The sequence below is a fragment of the Equus asinus genome, chromosome 24, assembly GCF_041296235.1.
Source record: "Equus asinus isolate D_3611 breed Donkey chromosome 24, EquAss-T2T_v2, whole genome shotgun sequence".
Classification (NCBI taxonomy): domain Eukaryota; kingdom Metazoa; phylum Chordata; class Mammalia; order Perissodactyla; family Equidae; genus Equus; species Equus asinus.
The window spans coordinates 60,513,940-60,537,061 of record NC_091813.1 but is presented as its reverse complement, the minus strand read 5'-3'; the positions used below and the strand labels follow the sequence as shown (position 1 = coordinate 60,537,061).

The window sequence follows — 23,122 nt, the reverse complement described above, 5'->3', positions numbered from 1 at the left end:
TTACTTTTGCTTTTGTCTGGCAGCTAAATGGGATAAATCACTTTCATCCAATCAGAGATTGGGTTAAATTTACCTCAATTTTGGTAAGCCCTGCTGTATTTATAGTCAACCCTATCTTTTAGGGGGTGGCCGTCAGGGGCCCTAGCTGAAAGCACTGAGAACTTACTGGAGCTCCCGCCCCCCTCAGCAGGCCCAGTCTTCCCAATTCTGTAGATGGATGGAAGGCACTGCTGGGCTTCTTCAGCTTCTCACCCACCATTTTCTTAGTGGTGACTCATACAATCCACCTTGTACTGCTTTCGAGTGGGTAAAATCCCCAAGGAGAAAAGTGCTGAACAACTCATTTCTCTGGGTTCGCCTGGATGCCTTGCCCGCTCCACATTCCAATTTTTGTCTCCGTAGCCACGTGCAAGGGCTAAAGACTCAACTTGGCTTCTCTGCTGCGTAATGACCACTTTTGCTCTGCTTCTCAGCCTCTCTCAGTGCCAATTACTAATCCACAAGTGCCTTGAGGGGAAAAGAACTGCAGAATACTGGGTTTCCCTCACTGTGTTTTCCTGCTTTTCAGGATCTTGGCCTCTGCGGTCCTGGCTGCCCTGGTAGCTCTCCTGCTCCTTAAAACAGGTTTTTAAAACTCATCCACTTTTTGAGATGCCCTTTGTAGGAGAGTTGGTCACATACAAGCTCATAGCCAGAAGCCGAAGTCCTTGAATATATTTATTTTGCGTATCCATTAATAAGTGATTTTTATAGATCCCAGACATTAATTCTTTATTTGAAGTATTTTTTTCTATTTTGTTAAAGCTCCTTTTTGATTTACAGAAGGATGTCATATGTCTGTTGTCAAACCTGTTAGTCTTTTTCTTTAAGACTTCCATTAATGCTTAGAAATAGTTCTTTTCTTACTCTGTCCAGGCACCTTTCTGTTTTTTTAATTTGGCTTATTTTTACTTAAACTTAATATTTAGATTTATTCTAAACTTAATTTTGTTGCATAGAATTTTGGGAAACTTTTATTTTAAAAATTATTTAACAACTATTTGTTGAATAAAATATTCTTCCCTACTGCGTTACAATTTTACCTTTTTCATATAGTAAATTATTATTTATGCTTTGGTTTGTTGCCGAACTTTCATTAATTTGACTGTTGTTACACCTGAAATCTGCTGTTTCAGTTGTTGAATTTTTATCATTCATCTTATTACCTGGTGGTTCAAGTACCTTGACAACACTCTTATTTATCAATTTTATCTTGGCTGTTTGTGCTAGGATTTCCTGGCCTACAGTGTCAGAAGTGATTCCAATCTGGACTGAAGTAGTAACAGGGAGGATACAGAGCAAGAACAGAGTGAGTGATGGTGATGTTGCCATCCATAGGGCTGGAGGGGTGTGGAGGCTGGAGATGGCATCTCCATGACGCAGCCCTCTGCTTTGGGAAACTAAGAGAATAGCAGTGTCTTAACTAAGGTCGAGAATATAAGAGACTCAGATTGTAACAGAAATCGAGGGTCATCTGTTGAAAGAGCAAAAGCAGGAGTAGCATAGATAATGGTAAGATATTGGCGATACTTTGAAATGGCTTCTTTGGCTAGTAGGGTAGAAAGTTGACTGGGGAAAATTAAAAAAAAAAAAAAAATCAAGTGCCATCCAGCTTGGATTAAGTATCGAACGAAATCTGTTGTAGCACCAATTCTAACAGATGTATGATTTTTAAGGAGAGGTCCACAGCAGCTTTTTTCAAATATTCAACCATGTGAGATATGCTGCTAGGCCATAAACGATGTTTGTAGTCGGCTGAGGAGCCTAAACGTGAGGGGAGGGTTGCAGAAGGCAGACTATTTAAATTTGGGAGATTTGGGGGCAAAAAAATTTGCAAGTGGGAAGGTAAAAGCTACTGGTGAAAAAACTATTGACATGACCCCATAAATTCTAGTTTTGTAAAGAAAGCAATGAAGGCAGGCAGATTACTGTAAGTGTCGAAAGGATTGCAGCAGCTGAAAGAGTTTTGTAAGCTCTATCAAAATAGAGCAGTATGTTTATTGCTAGGTCATTTCCCTGAAGGAAATGGTGGAGGTGAGAGGCCTGAAGGAAATGGTGGAGGTGACCCTCTCCACCTGGCTAAGCTCTCTGCAGCCCGAGGCTAAACAATTCCTAGACAGGGAGCCTGGAGTCCAATTTATAAGGAGAATGTGCAGCTTCTCAGCATCTTTCACCTGTTTCTATACCAACCAGTCTTCTTTTATTCGCCCCTAAAAACAGTACAAAATGTCACCTTCAATTATATACTCTAGCTCTAAAACATTGTTTCAGCCAAACACAAAGAATCGAGAGAGGAATGTTTTTAAGAGATGTGTTTTCATGAGGCATCTCTTGCCTCCTTTGACTTTGGGCATTTTTCTTCCCTAAATTTGGACCACAGGGTCTGAATTGTAGAAGGTGGGCTTTGGAGGAAATTGTACAATTTGACTCCTTCTACTTTTTTTCCATGTAATAAATGAAACAAATGAGGAACAGAGAAGACAAGGCTGAAGTCATGTGTAAATCAAAATCAGAGCTAAACCCAAGAAACCCAAGCTTCCTAACATCAGATTTAGATACTTTCACTATAGGGTGGTGATTACAGAACTCATATTAACTTACTGAATTAATTTACTGTATCGCTTTGCATATTACTCCCTTCCCCCACCCTCCTTTAAGATGCAGCAAAATTTTTAATGTGGAAGAATAAAAAGTGGTTTCGATCCTCTCTCCAGAGTATCAGATTTCTGAAAAGAGCTGACACAAAGCACTTTCATAACCAAATTTAATATAAATGCACTGAGTATATGCAAATAAGGCCCAAAGCTAAACTTTAGAAATGAAGTAAAGAGATAATTAACGTGGTGCCATTTTTAAGATGAGACTTCAGTCCTGTACTCCTGTTCTTCTCTGGTCGACAGGTCACAAGTAACTCTGACCCCAAACAGACTTGTCCCTGCTGCAGATGCACACCTGGACCAGCAACAGACAGAGCGAGCTGCTTATCACGTCTCAGTTTTTTGATAGTGTGTGTTCAGACATGCTCACCCCACCCCCATCCTGTTCTACTTCTGTGTCAGAAGGAAATGAAGCCACAATGAGAACAAAAAGCTGTAACACCTTTTGTCTCCTGCCTCCTCCCTCCTCCCCTCTGATCTCCCTACATAGAGCTACTCCAGCTACTCCACTGCAGTTGGGCTTTAGTGTGACATCCCTGCCTGCTTGAGGGAGGAATGATGAACAGGGACTGCAACTGCAGACCAGTGACACCTAGAAGCCCTAATCCTCTGTAAGTACCAAGTCTGCACACCATCCAAGTCAGAGCAATGGCATTGTCGCTGGAAGAATTCATCCACGCCCTTGACCTCAGGACCCTCCCCAGGGTTCTCGAAATCCAGTCAGGCATTTATTTTGAAGGTAAGCACCCTCTTGTCTCTTGGCTGGCTAGAAAGTGCTTGTAGGAATTGGAGGAGGAGATTTTAATAAAGACTAAATGAGTTCTGAAAGGTCATTGTAAAAGAGAGACAGTAACTAACTGACGCATGGTCAAGACCCAGTAGCGTTGGAGAAGGGACCAACTAGTTTGGACTCTGGGGTGGATGGGGACAAGGAATTAAGTGAAGCTTCTTGAGTTTTCCGTAGGCTTTCAAATGGTTCAACAAAAAAGGCAAATTATTTCTGCCTTTCCTTTGAAATTGGTTGTAATCAAGACTAAAAGTTATCCGTATTTATGTTTCTAGAATATAAAAGATAAAATTTAGTTTTTGTAACACAAAAGCAACTATTAAAAGCACAGTGTTCAGAAAGAAAAATTTGCCAAACTCTTAAACCACTTCTAAATGTTGCTTATGTCACCGCTTCTCTCGCTCTTTCTGTAGTGGCCTAACTCTTAATTCCTTAAATAATGACATTCTTGTTTGAAGGTATAGAAATTAATGTCTACTAATGACAGAATAATTTTTAAGAATCTATATTGATAAGCCAGAGTTCAATTAAGATTACTGAATTTATTGAATTATTTATTGAATGATTGAAGCTAACGTGTTTAGATGTGCTTACCATGTTAATTTGGTAAAAGAACATTAAAGTCTATGAGATATACCCTAGAATCTTTAAGCTGTTAGTTTTAAGCAGGCAATCTTTTAAGCAGGCCAGACAAAGTCAGTTTCTAGGCAAATATATATTTCTGCTTGCAAGAGTGGTAGAATTGAGGCAGTAGTCAAATCAGGTCCAGACAAACTTCTGGGAAAATAACTCAAAGAACTGTTGGTAGGCAAATCTGTCCCATTCATAGAAAAAGAATGTATTAGCTATCATATTATAAAATAAAACAAAGGTTGACAAATGTCAGACTTGGTTCATAGGTACATACACACACAAACCTGCAGGCGAGGAATTGGTGCAGGCTATTATCAGTTTAGTATAGGGTTTGGTTTAATTCATTTGTAACTGGTTATTTGGAATGAGACCATGTTTTTCCATGTATACAGTATGATGAAATGTCTCTGTGCTCTTAAGCCAGCTCCAAATAATTTCTTGTCTCGTGGTTTGTGCTTCTGAGGCTTTGTCTAAGAAGACTTTCCATATGTCCAGGTTGCAAAGATATTTTCCTGAATTATTTTATATCAACTTTACAGTTTTATATTTCACTTTTAGTTTTTAATCCATTTGGAGGATCAGTTTTTTTCCATATAGTAAACCTGACTTCCCAGTATCATTTACTGAGCTAGCACCCTTTCTCCATTGATTTGTGTTGCTGCCTTTAGATCATGTTATATGCTCACATCTGGATTAATCTGTCTCTGAAAAACCTCTTCTAGTTCTGTAGTTTATTTTTTCTCAGTTGTGTCAAAATCATGCTATTTTTGTAATTTTTTCTCCAGAATAACTCTTAATACGTAGTTCATGTATAGACCAATCTCTTGTTTTCCACTCCTTTTTTTCCAAGTTGATGTAGCTATTCACAGACCTTTCAAATACGTTTTTAAAGAAATCAATTACTTACTTCAGAAACCCAACTGGAATTTGTATTGGATTATGCTGATTTTATGGATTAATTTGGGAAGAATTAACATTTTTATATTATCTTACAAAAGAACACAGAATGTGTCTCCATGTGTTCAGACCATCTTCATTCCTTAATACTTTACAAGTACGTCATACTTCAATTAAGAGAAAAAAAAGTGTACACTCTGATGAATTTTCACAAAATAAGCATATTCATGTAACCACCACCCAGGTCAAGAAATAGAAAATTGCAAGTATTCTAGAAGTCTCATCTTGTGCCCTTTCTCAAGCATTATCCACTATCCTTGCCAAAGGTAACCCTTATTATTATGACTTTTGTCCACTTATGAACTAGAAAAGTATAGAATGTATTCTTTTCTGGTTGGCATACATATTCAACATTATCTTTGTAAAATAGTCCATGCTGTTCTATATAGTTTATTTCAGTGGGTATAATATTCCATTGCATTAATATACCATAATTTATTTATCCACTCTACTGCTAATGGTCTTTCAGATTATTTCCAGTTAGGAGGTGTTACCACTAACGTCCTGAACATTCTTATACATGCATGTTCATTTGTATATTTATTCAGTTGGGTATGTAAATAAGTGGAATTGCCATATCATATGTGTGTGTTAAACCTTAGTAGCTAATAAAAAACAATTTTCCTAAGTAGTTATACCAATTTACAATCCCACCAGCAGTATATGAGAGTTCTGATTAATCCTTATCCTTGACAACACTTGATATTATCAATCTTCTTAATTTTAGTTATTATTGTAAGAGTATAGTGATAGCTCATGGTTTTAGTTTACAACTCCCTGGTGACTAATGAGACTGAAAATCTTTTCTTATGTTTATTGGTCTTTTGGAGAGGCTATTTTATGAAAAGGTTGTTCATTTCTCTTGCTTATTTTTCTATTGGATTTTATAAATTTTTATCATTGACTGGATGAAATTTATATGTATTGGACATATCTATCTATCTATCTATCTATCTATCTATCTATCTATTTATCTGTCTATATAAAAGAGATACTGACCCTTTGTCAGTTATCTGTGTTGCAAATGTCCTCTCTCAGACAATAGCTTGACGTTTCATTTTTTAAATGGTGTCTTTTGATGAATGGAAGTTTTAAATTTTATTGTTAGTGTAGTCAATTTATAATTATTTTCCTTTTTCTGTGTTGTCAAAGAAATTTTTCTTTACCGTAAGTTCATGAAGATATTCTATATTATCTTCTGGAGATGCCATTTATTGACTCTCTCCTTCAGATCTGCAATCAACTTGGCATCAATTTTTTTGTATATGGTATGAGGCTGAGATCAATGTTTGTTTTTTCTTCTATGGAGCCAATTGGTGCAGTCACATTTATTGAAAAACTGCCTTTTTCCTACTGTGTTACATTAATCACGAACAGTGTCCATACACGTCTACGTCTCTTTCCACAGCTTCTATTATGTTCCATTCACCTACTTGCTATCCTTATACCAATTTCACTCCATCTAAATTCAGGTTTGCAACAATATATAACTTATATTATATTTAATACAATAATATGCTACCAAGCTGTGGTTCTCAAACTTGGTTGCACATTGGAAACACCTGGGATGTATTAAAAATATAGATGCCTGGGTCTCTCCTTAAGAGATAAGGATTTCACTATGTAAGCAATAGGAAATCACCATATCATGTGTTTAAAAATCTCCTTGATGATTATAACATGCAGCCAAATTTTGGAACTACTCTTGTAGAATAGGTTTTGATTATTATTCTCCTTTAAATTTCCCGTTTGAATTTTCATATACATTTTAGAATTTACTTATCAACTTCCACAAAAGTCCTTTTGTCGTTTTGATCAGCAGTGCATTGGTTTGGAGAGAACTGGCATCATCTTAAATTAAGTTTTCTGATCCATGAACCTGGTATAGCTATCTAGTTATACAGATCTCTTTTCATTTCTATCGATAACATTTTATAATTCTTTTGTGGAATTCTTGCACTTTTTCAGATTTATTCTTAGTTATTTGACTTTTTCATTCCATTATTTTGGATTTGTTATGTACACATTCATGTTTTCTGTGAATATTGATGGATCTTATTTCTTCTTTCTAATGATTATACTTTTTTCTTTCTTCAGTTAAAGGACTGGCTAGTACTTCTAGGATGATATTGAATAGGAGTTATGATAAGGGACGTCTGTGTCTCATTCACAACCGCACAGAGAAAGTTTCAAGTATTCGTTGTTAAATATAATGTTTGCTTTAGGTTAAAGACATTTCTAGTTTTCTAAAAATTTTTTTAAAAAAATGTGAAAGTATGTTTACCTTATAAAATATTGTTTCTGTAACTTTTGTGATGATTATATGATGTTTTTTACATTGATTTTTTAAATGTTAAACCTTTTACTTGTGGAATAAAACCAATTTGTCCATATAACACTAAATTTGGTTTACTAATTTTTTATGCTAGGATTTTTTATGTCTTTTAGTGAATGACATTGGCTTATATTTTTTATTTCTTGTAGTGTTCTAGCCAGGTTTTTGTATTGAGTTATATTGAACTTATGGAAGTTCTTGAGTGGAGTCTTTCTCTATTCTTTGAAAGATGTGTAAATTTGGTGTTATTTCTTATTTAAATATTTAGTACAATTGCAAATGAAACTTTGCTGAACTGGAATTTTAATGTAGAAATGTTTTAAATTATAACCTCAATGTTGTAAATAGTAAGGTCTTCCCATCCATGAGCGTAGTTTCTCTCTCACTAAAAACAAACAACAAAAACAACAAAAAACAAAAAAACTCATCTTCCAAATCATGTATCAAAGTTTAATGCAAAGTCTCCATAGAGATCTTGTGTATCCTAGACTAGTTCCTAGAATGCGCACACATACACATGGGTGTATATATATATATACATATAAAGATTGCTATATCGACTGGTGTATCTCTTCCATTTTCTCATTGGTTATCTCTGAAGTGGAGAAATACAAGTAACTATTATCAGCAGTACAATGACCTTTCTTCTTTATTCTAATAGTTTATCTTTTTAATTTCATTGGTTGACTTTAAATAGATATTGATATTGTTAGAAAATATCAAGAGTTGTGTCTCTTCCCTGCTAAGTTTTACAACTGTCCATTTTTTCTTACCTTTAAGTTTTTCTTACCTTTAAGTTTTTCTTACCTATAGACCAGGACCTCCAGTACTATGTTAAGTAGTAATGGAAATCCTTGTCTTGTTCCTAATCATAAAGAAAATGCATCTAATATTCTTCCATTAAGTGTAGTGCTCTAAAATTGGAATTTAACCTTCACTAAGTTAAGGAAGTTTTCATCTATTCCTTGCTTTCTAGGTGTTTTCATAATAAATAGGTATTGAACTTAATCAATACTTTTTCATCATTGATGAAGATAATAATGTGCATTGCTTTTTTTAGTCTGTTAATGTAAATTACCTTTAAAGATTTTTTGAGCTGAAGAATCTTTTCATATTATATATACATTTTCAAAATACAATGTAGGAATTTGACATAATATTTATTTTTTGTGTTTAATCATAATTGAAATGAGCTAATAGACTCATCTGGTTAGATTCAAGATAACACTAACTTCCTAAAATGAGCTAAATAGATTTTGTTGTTTTCTATTTTCTGAGTTAACTTGCAAAAAAAATAAAAAGGTTTTAAACTCTTCCTTAAAATTTAGCAGAATTTTCCTGAAAGAACTACTGACGTGGAATGTTTTGGAGGGAATTTAAAATTTGACTTTATTAATATTCTCTGTTGTTTTGCTTCTTCCACTGATTTCTGACCTGATCTTCAGCATTTTCTTTTCTTGTTTCTCTGTCTGCTCCCTTGGTCCTTTTCTAGCTTCCTAGATTGTATCGGCAGTCATTTTAAAACATCTTTTGCTTTTTGATAAATGTGTTTAAAACTATATTTTTTCTCTAAATACTTCTTTGACTGTTTTTCATGAATTTTGCTATTTAGTGTTTATCACTCAGCTCAAAGTACAATCTATTCCTTTTAAATCCAATGCTATTTATTTTATGACAACATAGGTTTCCCTCAACTATCTTTTTGCTTTTAATTAGTAATTTTATTGTATGTTGTTAGAGAATAATAATCTGTATTATATTGTTTCTTTGGGATTGATTTGAGGCTTCCTTTACACTGTGAAATGTTCTATTTTGGAAATATTTCATATATGCTCAAAAAAAGCATACATTGTGTTGTTTGGTATAACATCTCTCTCTATATACCAAAGACTTGAGTTTTTAATTGTTTTGTTCAGATTTTGCTCTCATTGCTTATTTTTAATCTGCTTTACCCATCATTTTCTGAGAAGGTCATGCAAAATATCCTTCACGGTTGTTCATTTATCTAGTTCACTCCTCATTTCTGTCATTTCATCATATTTTTGAGGTTGAGATGTTGCATGTGCTTATGTTAATGAGGGTTATATCTTCTTATGCTATTACTATCAGCCTTTCTTCTGTATGATTTTTTCGTTAAGTTCTATTTTGTTAGAAAATAATATTACCACTCTAGTTTTCTTTTGAATATCTTTTTCTAAGCACTTATTTCCAATATCTTGGTGTCTCTTGTTTTAAGGGCAAGGAAACATGTGCTTCATCCTCTTTCTGCCTCTTGCGTCAGTGCAGGCAGTGGAAGCAGGTCTCACCCATCCTGTAGGGATGACTCCACGGCAAGAGATTTTTGGAGAAGGGAGGTTTGAGGGAATTTGAGAAGGGCTGACATGAAGTCATGTAAGGTTCTGGAGTACTGGATTGAAGGCTGCCAATTCACAACCACAGTGATAACAGGCAGCATGATACTCTTAATGTGGTGCTCAAGCACTTATTAAATTGCCCTGTTGATATGAAGCAAAGGGTTATAAGCTCAGGACTGTGCCTCCTGGCTGTTACCAATGAGCGGTGATTCCATGGTCAATTTATAACATTAAACACTTGCTCAGTTCCTCTCTTAAGAAAAAGAGACTTCATCATAATCCTGAATGTTGATGTGAAGATTAATTGAGATATTGTATATAAAATATTTAGCAAAATGACTGGCCCATAGAAATCTTGCACTAAATCTTAACTATTATTATGATTGTCATGATGTTGGTATATTATGAGGAAAACTGATCAACCATTTTTAAAAAGTAAAACCAAACTAATTTGAATTCCATTACTGCTAACATAAATTAAATATAGAGAGAAAATATAAAAAGTTATAACATTAACAGTCAAAATACTCAAAGAAAACATAGAATAATATTAAGCTAGGGACTTAAAAAAGTGAAAAAGTTGAACTTATGAAATAGAAAACTTCCTTATTGAAAAAAACCCAAAATACATAAACGTGGATGAAAGACGAACTACAAACTAGGAAAATATTCACAATCTGGACAGTAGACAGAATGTAAATATCTTAAGTATATGAAGAATTACTGAATAACAATAAAGAAGGATGAACATAAAATTTTAAAATGAGAAAAAGATATAAAAGGCAGTTCACATGCCAGAATCATATAAAAATTTTTCAAATTTACTAACAACAAATGCAAATAAAGCAATAAATCACTCTTAATTATCTCTTAATTCACAGATATTGAAAAGATTCACAAAATCCAATGTAGGTAGGAATGTGCAGAAATGAGGGGAGGCACAGCTGGTGCGTGTGTAAACTGCTACAGACTTTCTAGGTATCAACTGGGCAATATTCATCAACACACAGCATGTGCATAAAAACATCTGACCTCTAGAAATTAACTTAGAATATAATTACAAAAAACAACAATAACGATTGTTTTATAGACAAACATCAAATGAGCCTCAGCATGGAATATGTTTTTTAAATTACAATAATACAGTATCAAGCATTGTTCAAAAGGCTAGAATTACAGTGGGGGGAGAAAACAAAGCCCCTAACCTATTGGAGCTTATATTCCAGCTTATATATCAAACAAATGATAGATTTAAAATGTATACAAGTGCCCTGAAGAGCTAAATAGCTAGAAAGTAAAGTGAGGCAGAGGGAAGAGAGGATCTTTTGATTGGACGATCAGGGCAGATATCTCTGATGAGATGAACTGAGCAGAGACCAGAATCAACTGAGGGAATGAGCCTTGCACATATCTGGAAGAACATTCCTGCTGAGGACAGAGCAAGTGAAACCACGTTAGAGCTTTCTTCAGCTAGTTAAGAAACAGGAAGGAAGCTGGTGGGGATGAAGCAGAGCAACTGAAGGGAAGGAGGGGAGGCTGGGGACATGGCGGCACAGATTTTGTAGGCCTCAAATGCCATAGTGATAGGTAATTTGGTACAGAGTGCAGCTGGGGCAGCAGATGGCGACCTGTAAGATACGGTGGTCAGGGAAGGCCACATACGCTAAAGAGCTGAATTAGGAGCAGAGACATCAACGTTGAGAAGGAATCAGCCACGGAAAGATCTGGGAGATGAGTGTTCCAAACAGAGTGAACAGCTAGTGCAAACGTCTGGCGACCAAAAAGAGCTTAGTCTGTTTGAGGAAGAGAAAAATAGCTGTGTACCTCATACATACAGAAAGCAGGAGAGGAGAGTCGTATGGGAGGAGGTTTAAAGAGTGGGCAAGAGCATTTCAAAATTTTACAAGTGTCAACGACCAGTTTGAGACAGGAGATAGACAGGATCTTATTGCCATTTTAGGAGAGCCATTGGCTGCTCTGGGGGGATAGGCACTGGTGGGGCAAAAATGGAATAAAGAGACACATTAGGAAGCTGAGTAATGATCCAGAAGAGAGAGCGTGGTGCCTTGATTTAGTTTGAAGAGAAATGACCATTCAAGATACACTTTGGAAGCAGACATGTGAGGACTCGCTAATGGACTTGACAGAGGCGTGAGGAAGGAGACGACTGAAGGATGATTGCAAGGATTTTGACCTAAGCCACTAGATAGATTTTGACAGAGTTATGAAGACCAGGAGAGGAAGAGTTTTGGTGAAGAAAGGAGAAATCCTGTTTTGGACATGTTATTTAATCACAAACCTCATCAGTTAAAACAAATGAGCATGCACCTTAAATATATGTATTTCTTTATTGATATTTATGCTCACTCTAAAGTATACATAATAAAAATTGTAAAAGGATAAAGATAAAATTAACAATATTTTAAATAATTTTTATTTTTTATCAATAATAAAACCCATTTTTCTCTCATGAAAGTTAACTTTATTATAATATATTAACTATTAATATATTTTAGTGAAAGCAATATTACCGAAAATTATTGAAAATGTTAAATATTTTCATTACTGACTGCTTCAATATTTACGAAAGTGTTGACTTAGTATCATGTATAAATGATTCAAAGACATGATTCTGATTTATTTATTTCAGTACTTGTTTTGAATGATAGCTCTTAAAGATACCTCACAAAGATCCAACATACACCAAATACAATATACACTTAGAGCAGGTTTATCATTAATGTTGGTGGCTATCAATCTATATATGAAATAATCTTCTTCATAAATCTTATTTTGGCAGTTTCTTTAGATAGCAATTGTATGCAGCTGATGACAAATTTGTACCAGGAATAGAAGTGTCACTCTGCCATCTTCTTCCTGATAGGCTCTGCAATCTTCAATTTTCAAAGGTCTTTTAGGCATCTTGCAAAGTGATTGAGTATTTTGTGAGAGTTAGTATAGTTAAAATTAGATTATAACAATTCTTAAATCAACTTAACTTGACATATGTAAAATGTATGAATTAAGACAATTCTTTTAACTCTCACTTTTTGGAATTCCCAATCTGTCTCAGTATATTGTGGACTATACATGTCATGTGACCATCTGATGTAGGAATAAATTAGGGTTTTTAAAATATTAAATACTAGTAAAGTTTAGAATTAAATATTAGAAAACTTTTATATTGAATACTAGTATAGTTTAATTTTCTTATTTGTTCTATGTAGAAGTGAATATGAATTGAAGCCTAATATTCTTTTCTCTTACTTCACATCTTGTATGTAGGTAGCCCACTTTAGAGATCCCTTTGTGAGATAACAACTGCCATCATAAATCCCAGATTAAAGCACTGAGTAAGCTAGCTCTTGAGTAATTATGATATACATCGTAGATAACTTGACCTGTGTCATCATATCATCTTCAGTTCTTTGAAAGAGAAGTTTATAGCCAAGGATCAAATCTGAAGAATAATAATAAAAAAAGATTGGTGTTCATTTATTCCAATTTTCTCCTTATTTTGAGTACTTCATAGGATTGTACTTTCTGACCCTTTTGTAGCCATAGGACTTGCATTGGCCAACGTCATGAGAGAAGCAATGTGTATCATTTGGAGGCAGACACTTTAAGAACTAGTTCATAAGTTAACATATTTTATCCTGGTAGACCACGTCAAAATGGAGCCTTCAACAGCCTGTGCCCCTAAGTGACAACAATTATTAGAGACCCTGCCCTCACCCACCTGCATTGGACGTGTATGGAATAAGAAATATATATCTTTATTGTTTAGATCTCTAAGACTTTGAGCTTGTTTGTTTTCTCTGAGTATGTTTTAAGGATAACTTAAACTTTCCTGATGGATAAGAGTTATATTTATTATGATTAGAACTGCACTTATTATCAATTTAAAAAAATTAGACATCAGACATATTCTGGAGAGAATCATATAAGGCCAGGAAAGTAACTTGGGTAATAATGCTACCGCATGTTCATGGGAAAGTGAGTTCCCCACTCTGTATCCAGGAAACAATATCTGTTGCTTCTTTGACCGCTCCCCATATTGCTAACATTACCGTTTATCATTCTTTACTTCATATGTATATAACCACATTAGTGTTGACTTAAAAATTTGGCAAAAACATAGTTATTATGCACTATGAGCCTGTTCAATGAACTGGATATTTAAAAATTATTTTTTGCTTTATAGAAATAATACAAGCACATGACTGGCAAGTTGGAAAATGCAGAAGCACAAAATTACCAATATCTTCATCAAACAGAGAGAAATACTACTAACATTTTGATGTATTCTCTTCTAATTTTTGTGAAAGTACGAATTAACTTTTAAAAATAGAAAAATGGATGTCAAAATTCCTTGCCCTGTGCTTTATCCAGTATCTCACCACTCACTACAAACTCCATCTACCCCCTTGGTTCAAGCCCTCATAATTTATTGCCAGGATGATCAAAATAGCCACCTAACCGGTCACCTTGCTTCTGCTCTTTCACTTCCAAAGTCTGTTTTCAACATAGCATCCAGAGTCATGCTTTTGCCTTGAGATAAAAGCCATACAATGGGTAGTAAGGTCCTATATTTTTTTCTCCTTGCTCTCATTATTTATCTGAGTTTATTGTTTACTAATCTTCTTCTCCTTCCAGTCACACTGTTCTCCTCTCTGTTCCTCAAACTTGGGGATATTCTTCTGCCTTAAAGCTTTGATCACGCTCTTCCCTCGGGCTGGCAAGCTCTTCTACCGGATGTCAACTTTGCTAACTCCTTTCTCTGTGAGGGTTACCCTGACCACTCTATTTAATGCTGCAAATTTTCCACCCCCTTCCTCGTATTCCCAAGCTCTTTATTATGTTTTTCATTTTTTTTTGTACCAAGCACCTATTGCCTTTTACATATCATGTAAGTTACTTATTTATTGTTTATTTTTCTATCTTTTCTCATTAGGTTTTTCTTATAGCTTCATTGAGGTATAATTTTCTAAACTGTAAAATTCATCCATTATAAGTGTACAAGTGAATGATTTTTAGTAAATTTATAGAGTTATGTAACCAGTGCCAATTTTAGACCATTTCCATTGCCTCAAAGAAGCCCCTTGAGCTATTTGTCAATAATCATCATTTATTTTTCCAGCCCCAGGCAACCACTGATCTGCTTTCTGTCTATAAATTTGCCTTTCCTGGACATTTCAAATAAAATAAATCATATAGTACATAGTCTTTTGCATCTATCTTCTTTTATTTAGCATAATGTTTTGGAGTTTCATCCATGTTGTAGAATGTATAAGTACTTTGTTCCTTTTTATTGCTAAATAGTATTGTGTCATATGGATATACCACATTCTGTTGATCTAACATCAGTTAAAGGACACTTGTATTATTTCTATTATTTCCCCTTTGGAGATGATATGAATAATGTACCATTTTACGTTTCCACTTAAATGTATTAGGATTCTACTTTCTCCAAATCCTTACCAAAACTTAGTATTGCCTATATTTTATATTATAGCCAATGACATCTCATTATAGTTTTAATTTACATTTTCTTAATGATAAATGATGTTGAGCATTTTTTTCTGTGCTTATTAGCCATTTATTTGTCTTTTTTGATAAAATATCTCTTCAATTTGTTTGCCTATCTTTGTTTGTCTTCTTGTTATTGAGTTCTAAGAATTATTTCTATATTCTGTAGGTTTGATTTGCAAATATTTTCAGATATGTAAGTGAAAGTATTTCTTCCCTTCTGTGGCTTGTCTTTTCATTTGCTGAACATTGTCTTGAGGCAAAAATGATTTAAATTTTGATGAATTTATCAATTTCGTTTTCTTTAGGGCTCCTGCTCGTGTTATCAATTTGCCTAACCAAAGATCATGAAAGTTTCCTCCTATGTTTCCTCCTATGTGTTGGGGTCCTCCAGATCACCATCAGTTCTGATGATTTTCTAGAAATATAGGACTCAGAAAAGTGATCATACTCAGCATTATGTTTTATTACAGGGAAAGGATACAGATTAAAGTCAGCAAAGGACAAAGGCATAGAGGACAGAGTCCATGAGAAGACAGTTATCCTCTCCCAGTAGAGATATATGGATAGTGCTTAACTTTTCTAGCAACAATGTGTCACAACGTGCACAAAGTTTTTCCAATTAGGGAAGCTCATCTGTGCCTTCACATCCAGGATTTTTACTGGAGCAGTCAGAGAGGCATAGAATATTTGTGTGACTGACCTTAGCTGCTGAGTCTCCAGTCCCTTCAGAGGTCAAGTGGTACTCTGTGATCCAGGACCCCAGGTGAATAAAAAACAGGCATTCACTATAAATCACGCTGGTAGCATTCACTATCTGGTGTGGCCCAAGTGCCCACATATACAAAAACACTCTTATCTGTCAGGATATTCCAAGGGCTTAGATGTTATCTCTCAGGAGCCTGTCAAGGGCTGGTCCTTTCTTCGGAATGTGCAGGGTTTGAGCACCCCAAGCCCATGGAGTTAACCCTTTACTGCACAGTTTTCTTTTAGAAAAGTTTCATTTCTTATCCTTAGGTCTCAGATACAGTTGAGTTAGCCAGAATTTTCTAAAGCCTTAAATCCAAGTAATGGAAGAATTAACCAACTTTGTACACAGTTACAAAGCATGTTGGGAATGACTCAGGTAGAAAAGGCTCTCTCTAGTTGACAGAGTTCGTCAAATAGGTATCTACGTGAGTGCCTTTCCAAGCTGAGAGAACATCCTCAGCAAAAGGTTATGGCAGGAATGTGTTGGCATATTTTAGCAAAAGTGAGGAACCAGTGAGACTGGAAGGAGGGAGAGAGTGATTAGAAATGATATCAGGGAAGAAATGGTGGAGAACCACATATAGTCCTTTCTGACATCGCAAGAGTTTCACTCTTAGAAGAGTGAGGAACTTGAAGATACCCATTTAAATTAGCAAAAATAACATAAATAATGCCAGAACTCTTATCTTTACTATGAATTTAGATACCATGAGCCATTTCTTTTCCCTGTTTATCAAAAAGGAGAATGCTGATAAAACCATACACATATTTGCAGAAGTCAGAGAATAGTTTTGCTTAAATGAGTGCATAAATATAATGTTCAAAAGTATTTCTTATAGGGATTTTTAAATACCATGAAGATATTTTCCCCCCTTGGGAGGTAAGATTTTTAAGCACTGTGTTTTGAATATATTAACTATTATATTTCTTTTTCCTGCCCAAATATGTTAAAATCATGGAAATTATTCCCTAAAATTGTGTACCTATCTCCCTTCATTTCTTCCTTCTATTCTTTCTTCCTTCTTTCCTTTTATAAAATGAATAAAATATGATTCTTGCCCTTAAGGACTCCATGGGCCAGTGAAAGGAGAGAGATTTTTTTTTTCCTTCTTCTCCGCAAAGCCCCCCGGCATATAGTTGTAGATTTCTAGTTGTGAGTCCTTCTAGTTGTGGCATGTGGGACACTGCCTCAGCATGGCCTGATGAGCAGTGCTACGTCTGTGCCCAGGATCTGAACCGATGAAACCCTGGGCCGCTGAAGCAGAGGGTGCAAACTTAAGCACTTGGTCATGGGGCCGGCTCCGGGAGATAGATTTTTTTAAATCAATATTTACGATACAATGTGAAAGGTGCTTTAATAGATGTAAAGTGTTTTGAGAACACTGGGACAAGCACAGCTTACACCCAAGAAATCAAAGAAAGCTTAACAAGAGGTGGTGATGGATTTTGCTGGGGTTTACAGCCTGTACAGAAGATGAACAGGTAAATAAGAAATTTCCAGAATGAGAGAAAAGTTTTTAGAAGGCTATACAAATTTGAAAATTCAAAATATGATCCAAGAACAGCTCAGGGAATGGTAGGTAATCAGGTAATTTGTGGTCGTATTTTAAATGGCTTCTGAACTATAATAAGGATATTGAATTTATTCTGTAAGAATAAATTCAGGAACCTATAAAAGGATATTATTTTTATGATGTGTTTTCCAAAGTGTAAAAGTAAAACATGTTCATTGTAAAACGTTTGAAAATTATAGAAAAAGCCAAAGGACTTCTGAGCTATTTAAGGCAAAAAGTTGAGTAGATTAGACATCCATCGTAGTAGAGGTTTACAAGATGGATATGAGACAAACAGCGAGGAGCTAATTGCAGCTAGAGAGAAGGGAAGAGACAGAATTCATGGTCTTTTCAGGTAGAATCTTCTGAACTTGACAGCTTATGAGAAGCAGCGAGCAAGAGGGAGGAGCTATGACAAACCTGAGGTTTCTGGACTACGTAAACGTGGTAGATGATAAAATATTACTTGAAAGAGTTCCTACAAGAGCAGCAGAGGTTTTCAGATGGAGGCGTGATTCAGTTACATTCTTACGAACGTGAAGCCTTATAGGACATTCAGATACAAATGAGCATTAGACCACCAAAAATGCGCATCTGAAGGAAAAGGAGTCACGAATTTGTCAGGTTTAACAGTACAGATTGGTAAGTGGGTGAAAAGAAGCCTTGTTATTTCAGGGATGACCCTATGGTCCGTGTGACCGGTCAGAAGAAATATGTGGGTCTCAAAGAACAGTGACATAGAGGAGGAGCCTGTCAAGCCAAAAAACCCCATCTCTGTTGGAGAAGAAGGAGAAACGGGGGTAGTGTATTGATGAAAAGAAATGACATAGCGCTAGACCGAGAGAGAAACGTTTGCTTCAGGACATAGTTTGTAGTAGATTATTAATTATATTACAGCCCTAGATACTGAAGGCTTATTATGTGCCACGCTCTCTGCATATAGATTTGGGTGTGTAAATATACATAATACATACATGAATATATTTTATATATGTGCATGTCTCTACATAAATATATGTGAATATATATAATGCAACACACGTAATTAATACTTTATATATGCTCATCTATACATAAATTTAGTGTTCATATGTGTATAGGTACAAATATATATTTAATCTTATTTAAATTATTTAATTCATTATATTTATAAAAATTTTTAATCCTTGAAGGTATCTTGTGAGAGTATTATTTCCATTTTCAGGGTCACCGATTTGCCATAGGACCTACCTCTACCCCAGGGATGAAACTATAAGTTTATTCTCACTCTGCCCACCTGAAGAGTTTACAAAATTCTATAGCGAATTCCATCCTTATAGAACCATCAATGATTTTAAGAAGTTTTATAATAATTAACTGAATGTAGTTTGACTATACAAATTGGGTTGCTAAAGTAAACACAAACAAGAAATAACTAGCATTAGTTACACGTTTGTTCTATCTTTTAATAACATCCATTATTACTGATTTCAACTTCAATTTGATAGGTGTGACATTGGCGAATTAACTCTAAAACTGGCTGAATAAGTGTATTGAATAATGATACTTAGTGAATTATGCATTATATGAAGATGACTTTTACAGATTTGATGCATGTATGAGAATTCATGTGGCAAAAAATTATGCCTATTTTAATGCCAACATAATTATTTTATGGTTAATTGAATTTAATTTTCTTCAGGCTTAATTTAGTCAGCCAGGGACGTGGTAGCAAAATTGAGAAAATCTGAAAATTATAGTGTAGTATTCAACTTGCATTTATTCATATTTCATAGGTTTTAAATATTCAGACAAATCAAAAACTTTTTCCACTTTTTATGTATTCACAACAAAGATATTGCTTCATACAGACTCAAGAGGAATGAAATTATGTAAAATTCTAATGAAATATGGCCTGTCAAATTTTTTAAAAAGAATTTTAGCCAAATGAAAACAGAGCACTAGTATCTCTCTACGTGAGCTTACATTCATAAAGATTTACTAAAAACAAGCATTAAATGTCTAAAGTAGAGTTTTTCTCCATGTTTACAACGTGTTCTGGTGAGCTTCATGGGTATGAAGCTGCTCTTGAGATCCAGGACAGCCAAAATCCACAGATGTTGCAAATTGAAAAATGTTTATATCTGCATTTTAAAAAGAAGTCAAACTTATGATGTCCCCAAATTTAAAATGGATAATAGTTTATTAAATAAATATAAATTTTCTCTGTCTGTGTCAGTGGCCTGTGGTTGAACACTTTCAGAATGAAATTTGGTAAACTTAGATACTGAGTTTCATTTAAAAAATTTACTGGAATTATATTGATTTGTTAACATGCAAAAACTAAATGTGTGGCTACATTCTTTAAGGCATAATCTGATTTGAAAAAAATGTTGAATGTTTTTTCTATAAAAACTTTGGAACCGGGACCGGCCCATGGCCAAGTGGTTAAGTTCTCGCGCTCTGCTTCGGGAGCCCAGGGTTTCGCTAATTGGACCCTGGGTGCAGACATGGCACCGCACATCAGGCCACACTGAGGCAGCATCCCACATGCCACAACTAGAAGGACCCACAACTACAATATACAACTATATACTGGGGGGCTTTGGGGAGAAGGACAAAAAAAAAGATTGCCAACAGATGTTAGTTCAGGTGCTAATCTTAAAGAAAACAACAACCTTGGAAACATTTTTTGTTATTTAAGATCTGACACCTCAGCTACTATATGATTTGGCTTCTAGCATACCTTTAGGCCATGGACTACAGGTCAATAAGAAGTTACCTTTTCAGCATAATTAAACATTAGTTTAAAAAAAATATTTGAAGTTTAAAATGTAAAAGAATTTTAAAAGTTTAGGGCAGTTTTGTGTGTGGGCTTGAATGGAATGCTTTTTTTCCCTAAAATTTACTCAAGCAGGCCTTATTTAGGGAAAAAGTTTATAATAGGTACATGAAAAATAAGCTAAAGAGGTTCAGATAAGAGAAAGTTCAGCTGGATTATTTTCAAAAGCTGTAGAGGAAAATAACTGCCAGAAAAGTTTTCGTGTTGTTTACCGAAGTGGAGATGTTCCAAAATGTGGACATTTTTGCACAATGAAGTACATTATTCATAAGTATAGTGGGGTTGCACACTTAAAAATTTCTAACTTATTTGTTGTTAAGTACCAACCTTGACTACGCAATGCAAAGTTAGAAAATGGAGTGCTGGCACATGTTTTTGCATATAATCATATAAATATAGATTATTCATATGCTTCCTTCATTTTATAGGCAAAAAGAAATGACTGAGCAAGAGACTAAGTAAAAATTATATTTTTTATTGGCTGCTAGATTTTCAAGTGCTGTGGAATGGATTTCCATTTTAGTTAGCAACATTAATTTCCTAAATTCATTTTAATGGGTACAAATTATTGGTCAATTATTTAACACTGAACAATATTTACTAAAGGAAAAAAAATTAAAACTTTTGCCTTAAGTTTAGTAGGTTATGTTTTTGTATATTATGATACTGATAAATTTTGTAGGCACTGCTAAATGACTAGTAAGTGTTGAAAATGGGAGAGAAAGTAACTTCAAATAAGGTGCAAAAAATTCTGAAAAATTATTTTTAGAAATGTCTACTATCTTTGATGCGATATTCAAGCTCTTGAATTTAAAAACTTTACATTTTAATTGGGACATCTACTTTGTTTTAGTCCTAATAGATATTTGGAACCATTGCACCTTTTTAAAACTAAGATTTTAGCAACAGCCATGAGATGAAATTTATTTAAATAAAACATACCTTTTTCACATGAAATAATACTTCTAAAATGACAACAGATAGTTATTATTTTACAAGATTTTGTTGTTATTTTAAAGAAAAGTAATTTATTAGGAAACAGGGCAAGTTTTCTACTAAGCTATGTAATGAAATTAGCTGTCCAGCTTTCTGATTCTCATAAAGAATACTCAGGTCTAAAGAGTTTTACTCTAGGTTAGAAGGGTTGGTTTTAGTGATTCAGCATATGCGTCAGTTAAGGAAAGAACACCTGCCCCCTTACCATGTGTGAACTCTAACCACAGATCAAAGGACGTTTTTTTTTCACTTCTCTATCGACATCAGGAAAAGTTTAAAACATTTTTTCCCAGAACTCCTGAAATCAAATCACTCGAGTTTTGAATTAACTGTTCATTAGCAGAAAGCACTCTGATTTTGAACATGAGTAACGGTTACTAATGTAAACATATTCCCATTTAAATTCCTATTTAAATATAAGGTATGTATTTATTCCAGTAATTAAAAAAAATCCGCAATGATTTAACGTGTTCAAAGAGTCTATAGAATCTTCACGAGAATGGAAATCTGAACTTGTCTTAGATCAGACACAGGCTGGCCCTTCCTCTTTCCCTCCCTCCCTCCCTTCTATGCCCCTCTACTCAGTCAGATAAGATTGGATACATTTACAGATGCTCTTTGACTGTAACGTACTTCGAGTACCCGTTCTGGGCTGTAGTAAAACACGAGGAAGTGGGTGTAAAAAATAAACCCCACTGCCATCAAGTTTTTCATTCAAAGAAAGGACAAATAATTAAGAGGATAGTAATCAAGACGGCACCTAAAAAAAATTCCAGATCAACTCTACACGCACTGCATACTTTAAAAAATCAGAGGAACGAGGTGGCTGCGACCCTAGGGACCAGGCTAGACCGGCGGCAAGTTCGGCCAGGAGCGGGCTCCGGGGTCGCGTTAACGCAGGCGCACCTCCCGTTGGCTGGTCGGGAAAATACACCGCCGTGGGACCGGCCTGGAGAGGGCGGGATGCAAATCTTGGGAGACCAGCTCCTCGAGACACGTCGGGTCAGAACGGAGGGGCAGCGGCAGCTCCGGAAAGGTCAGCCCACGCTGTGCAGACGCGCGGCGCCGCGGTGCACGCCCGCGCCCCCGTCCTCGCCGCCCGCGCTCCCGCCGCCGCGCGCTCTCACCACCCGCTGCCTCTCCAGGTGCATCGGGGCCACCACGGCTGCGGGGGCTCACCCAGCCTCCCTCCCTAACCGCCCTGGGGATCCATTTTCTTTTTTCCCCTCCACCCTGCCCCCGCATAATTTGCCCATTTTATTACAAAGTAACTTTCTACATTTCTAGTAAATCTGTTATTTTTAGAGTGAGGCAGTACCCTAGATCAACGGAACTAAGCTCCTCGTTTTATAAAGGCAGTGAGCTATCCAAAGGCATGTTTTTGTGCAATTATTCCCCTCACCGATGATTAATAAAAACATTAGAAATTTCTGTTTCAGAGTTATTTTCAAATAGGATCAACTTTTATCATTCTTAATGGTAGTTACATATAAGGGAACAGATAAATAATCAAATGAATAAATGAATCTCCAAGAATAGCCATTTATTCAGCTAACACTGTGAGTGTTAATACCTGCCTGCACTGGCAGCAGTCGAGATGGGTAAATCACCGTGGCTCTCTCAAAGACGTCAGGGTGTCCTCAAGAAGTCAGACATAACACTTACAATGATGTCATGACTTGCTCTGCAATGACCTGTGCTCAACAGATTT

General features: G+C 35.4%; 1 protein-coding gene across 3 annotated transcripts in view; it reads left to right on the top strand.

The window, feature by feature from the left end:
- Positions 1-3,128: 3,128 nt before the first annotated feature.
- Positions 3,129-23,122, top strand: part of THEMIS (thymocyte selection associated) — a 177,582-nt gene continuing 157,588 nt past the window's right edge. Inside the window, exon 1 of one of the 3 annotated variants that reach the window (XM_070496268.1) lies at positions 3,129-3,435. In XM_070496268.1, coding sequence (XP_070352369.1) covers positions 3,345-3,435 — 91 coding nt within the window. In that variant the 5' untranslated portion in view covers positions 3,129-3,344. The remainder of the gene's footprint in view (positions 3,436-23,122) is intronic. The other 2 variants (XM_070496269.1, XM_070496270.1) reach the window with 2 other exon arrangements.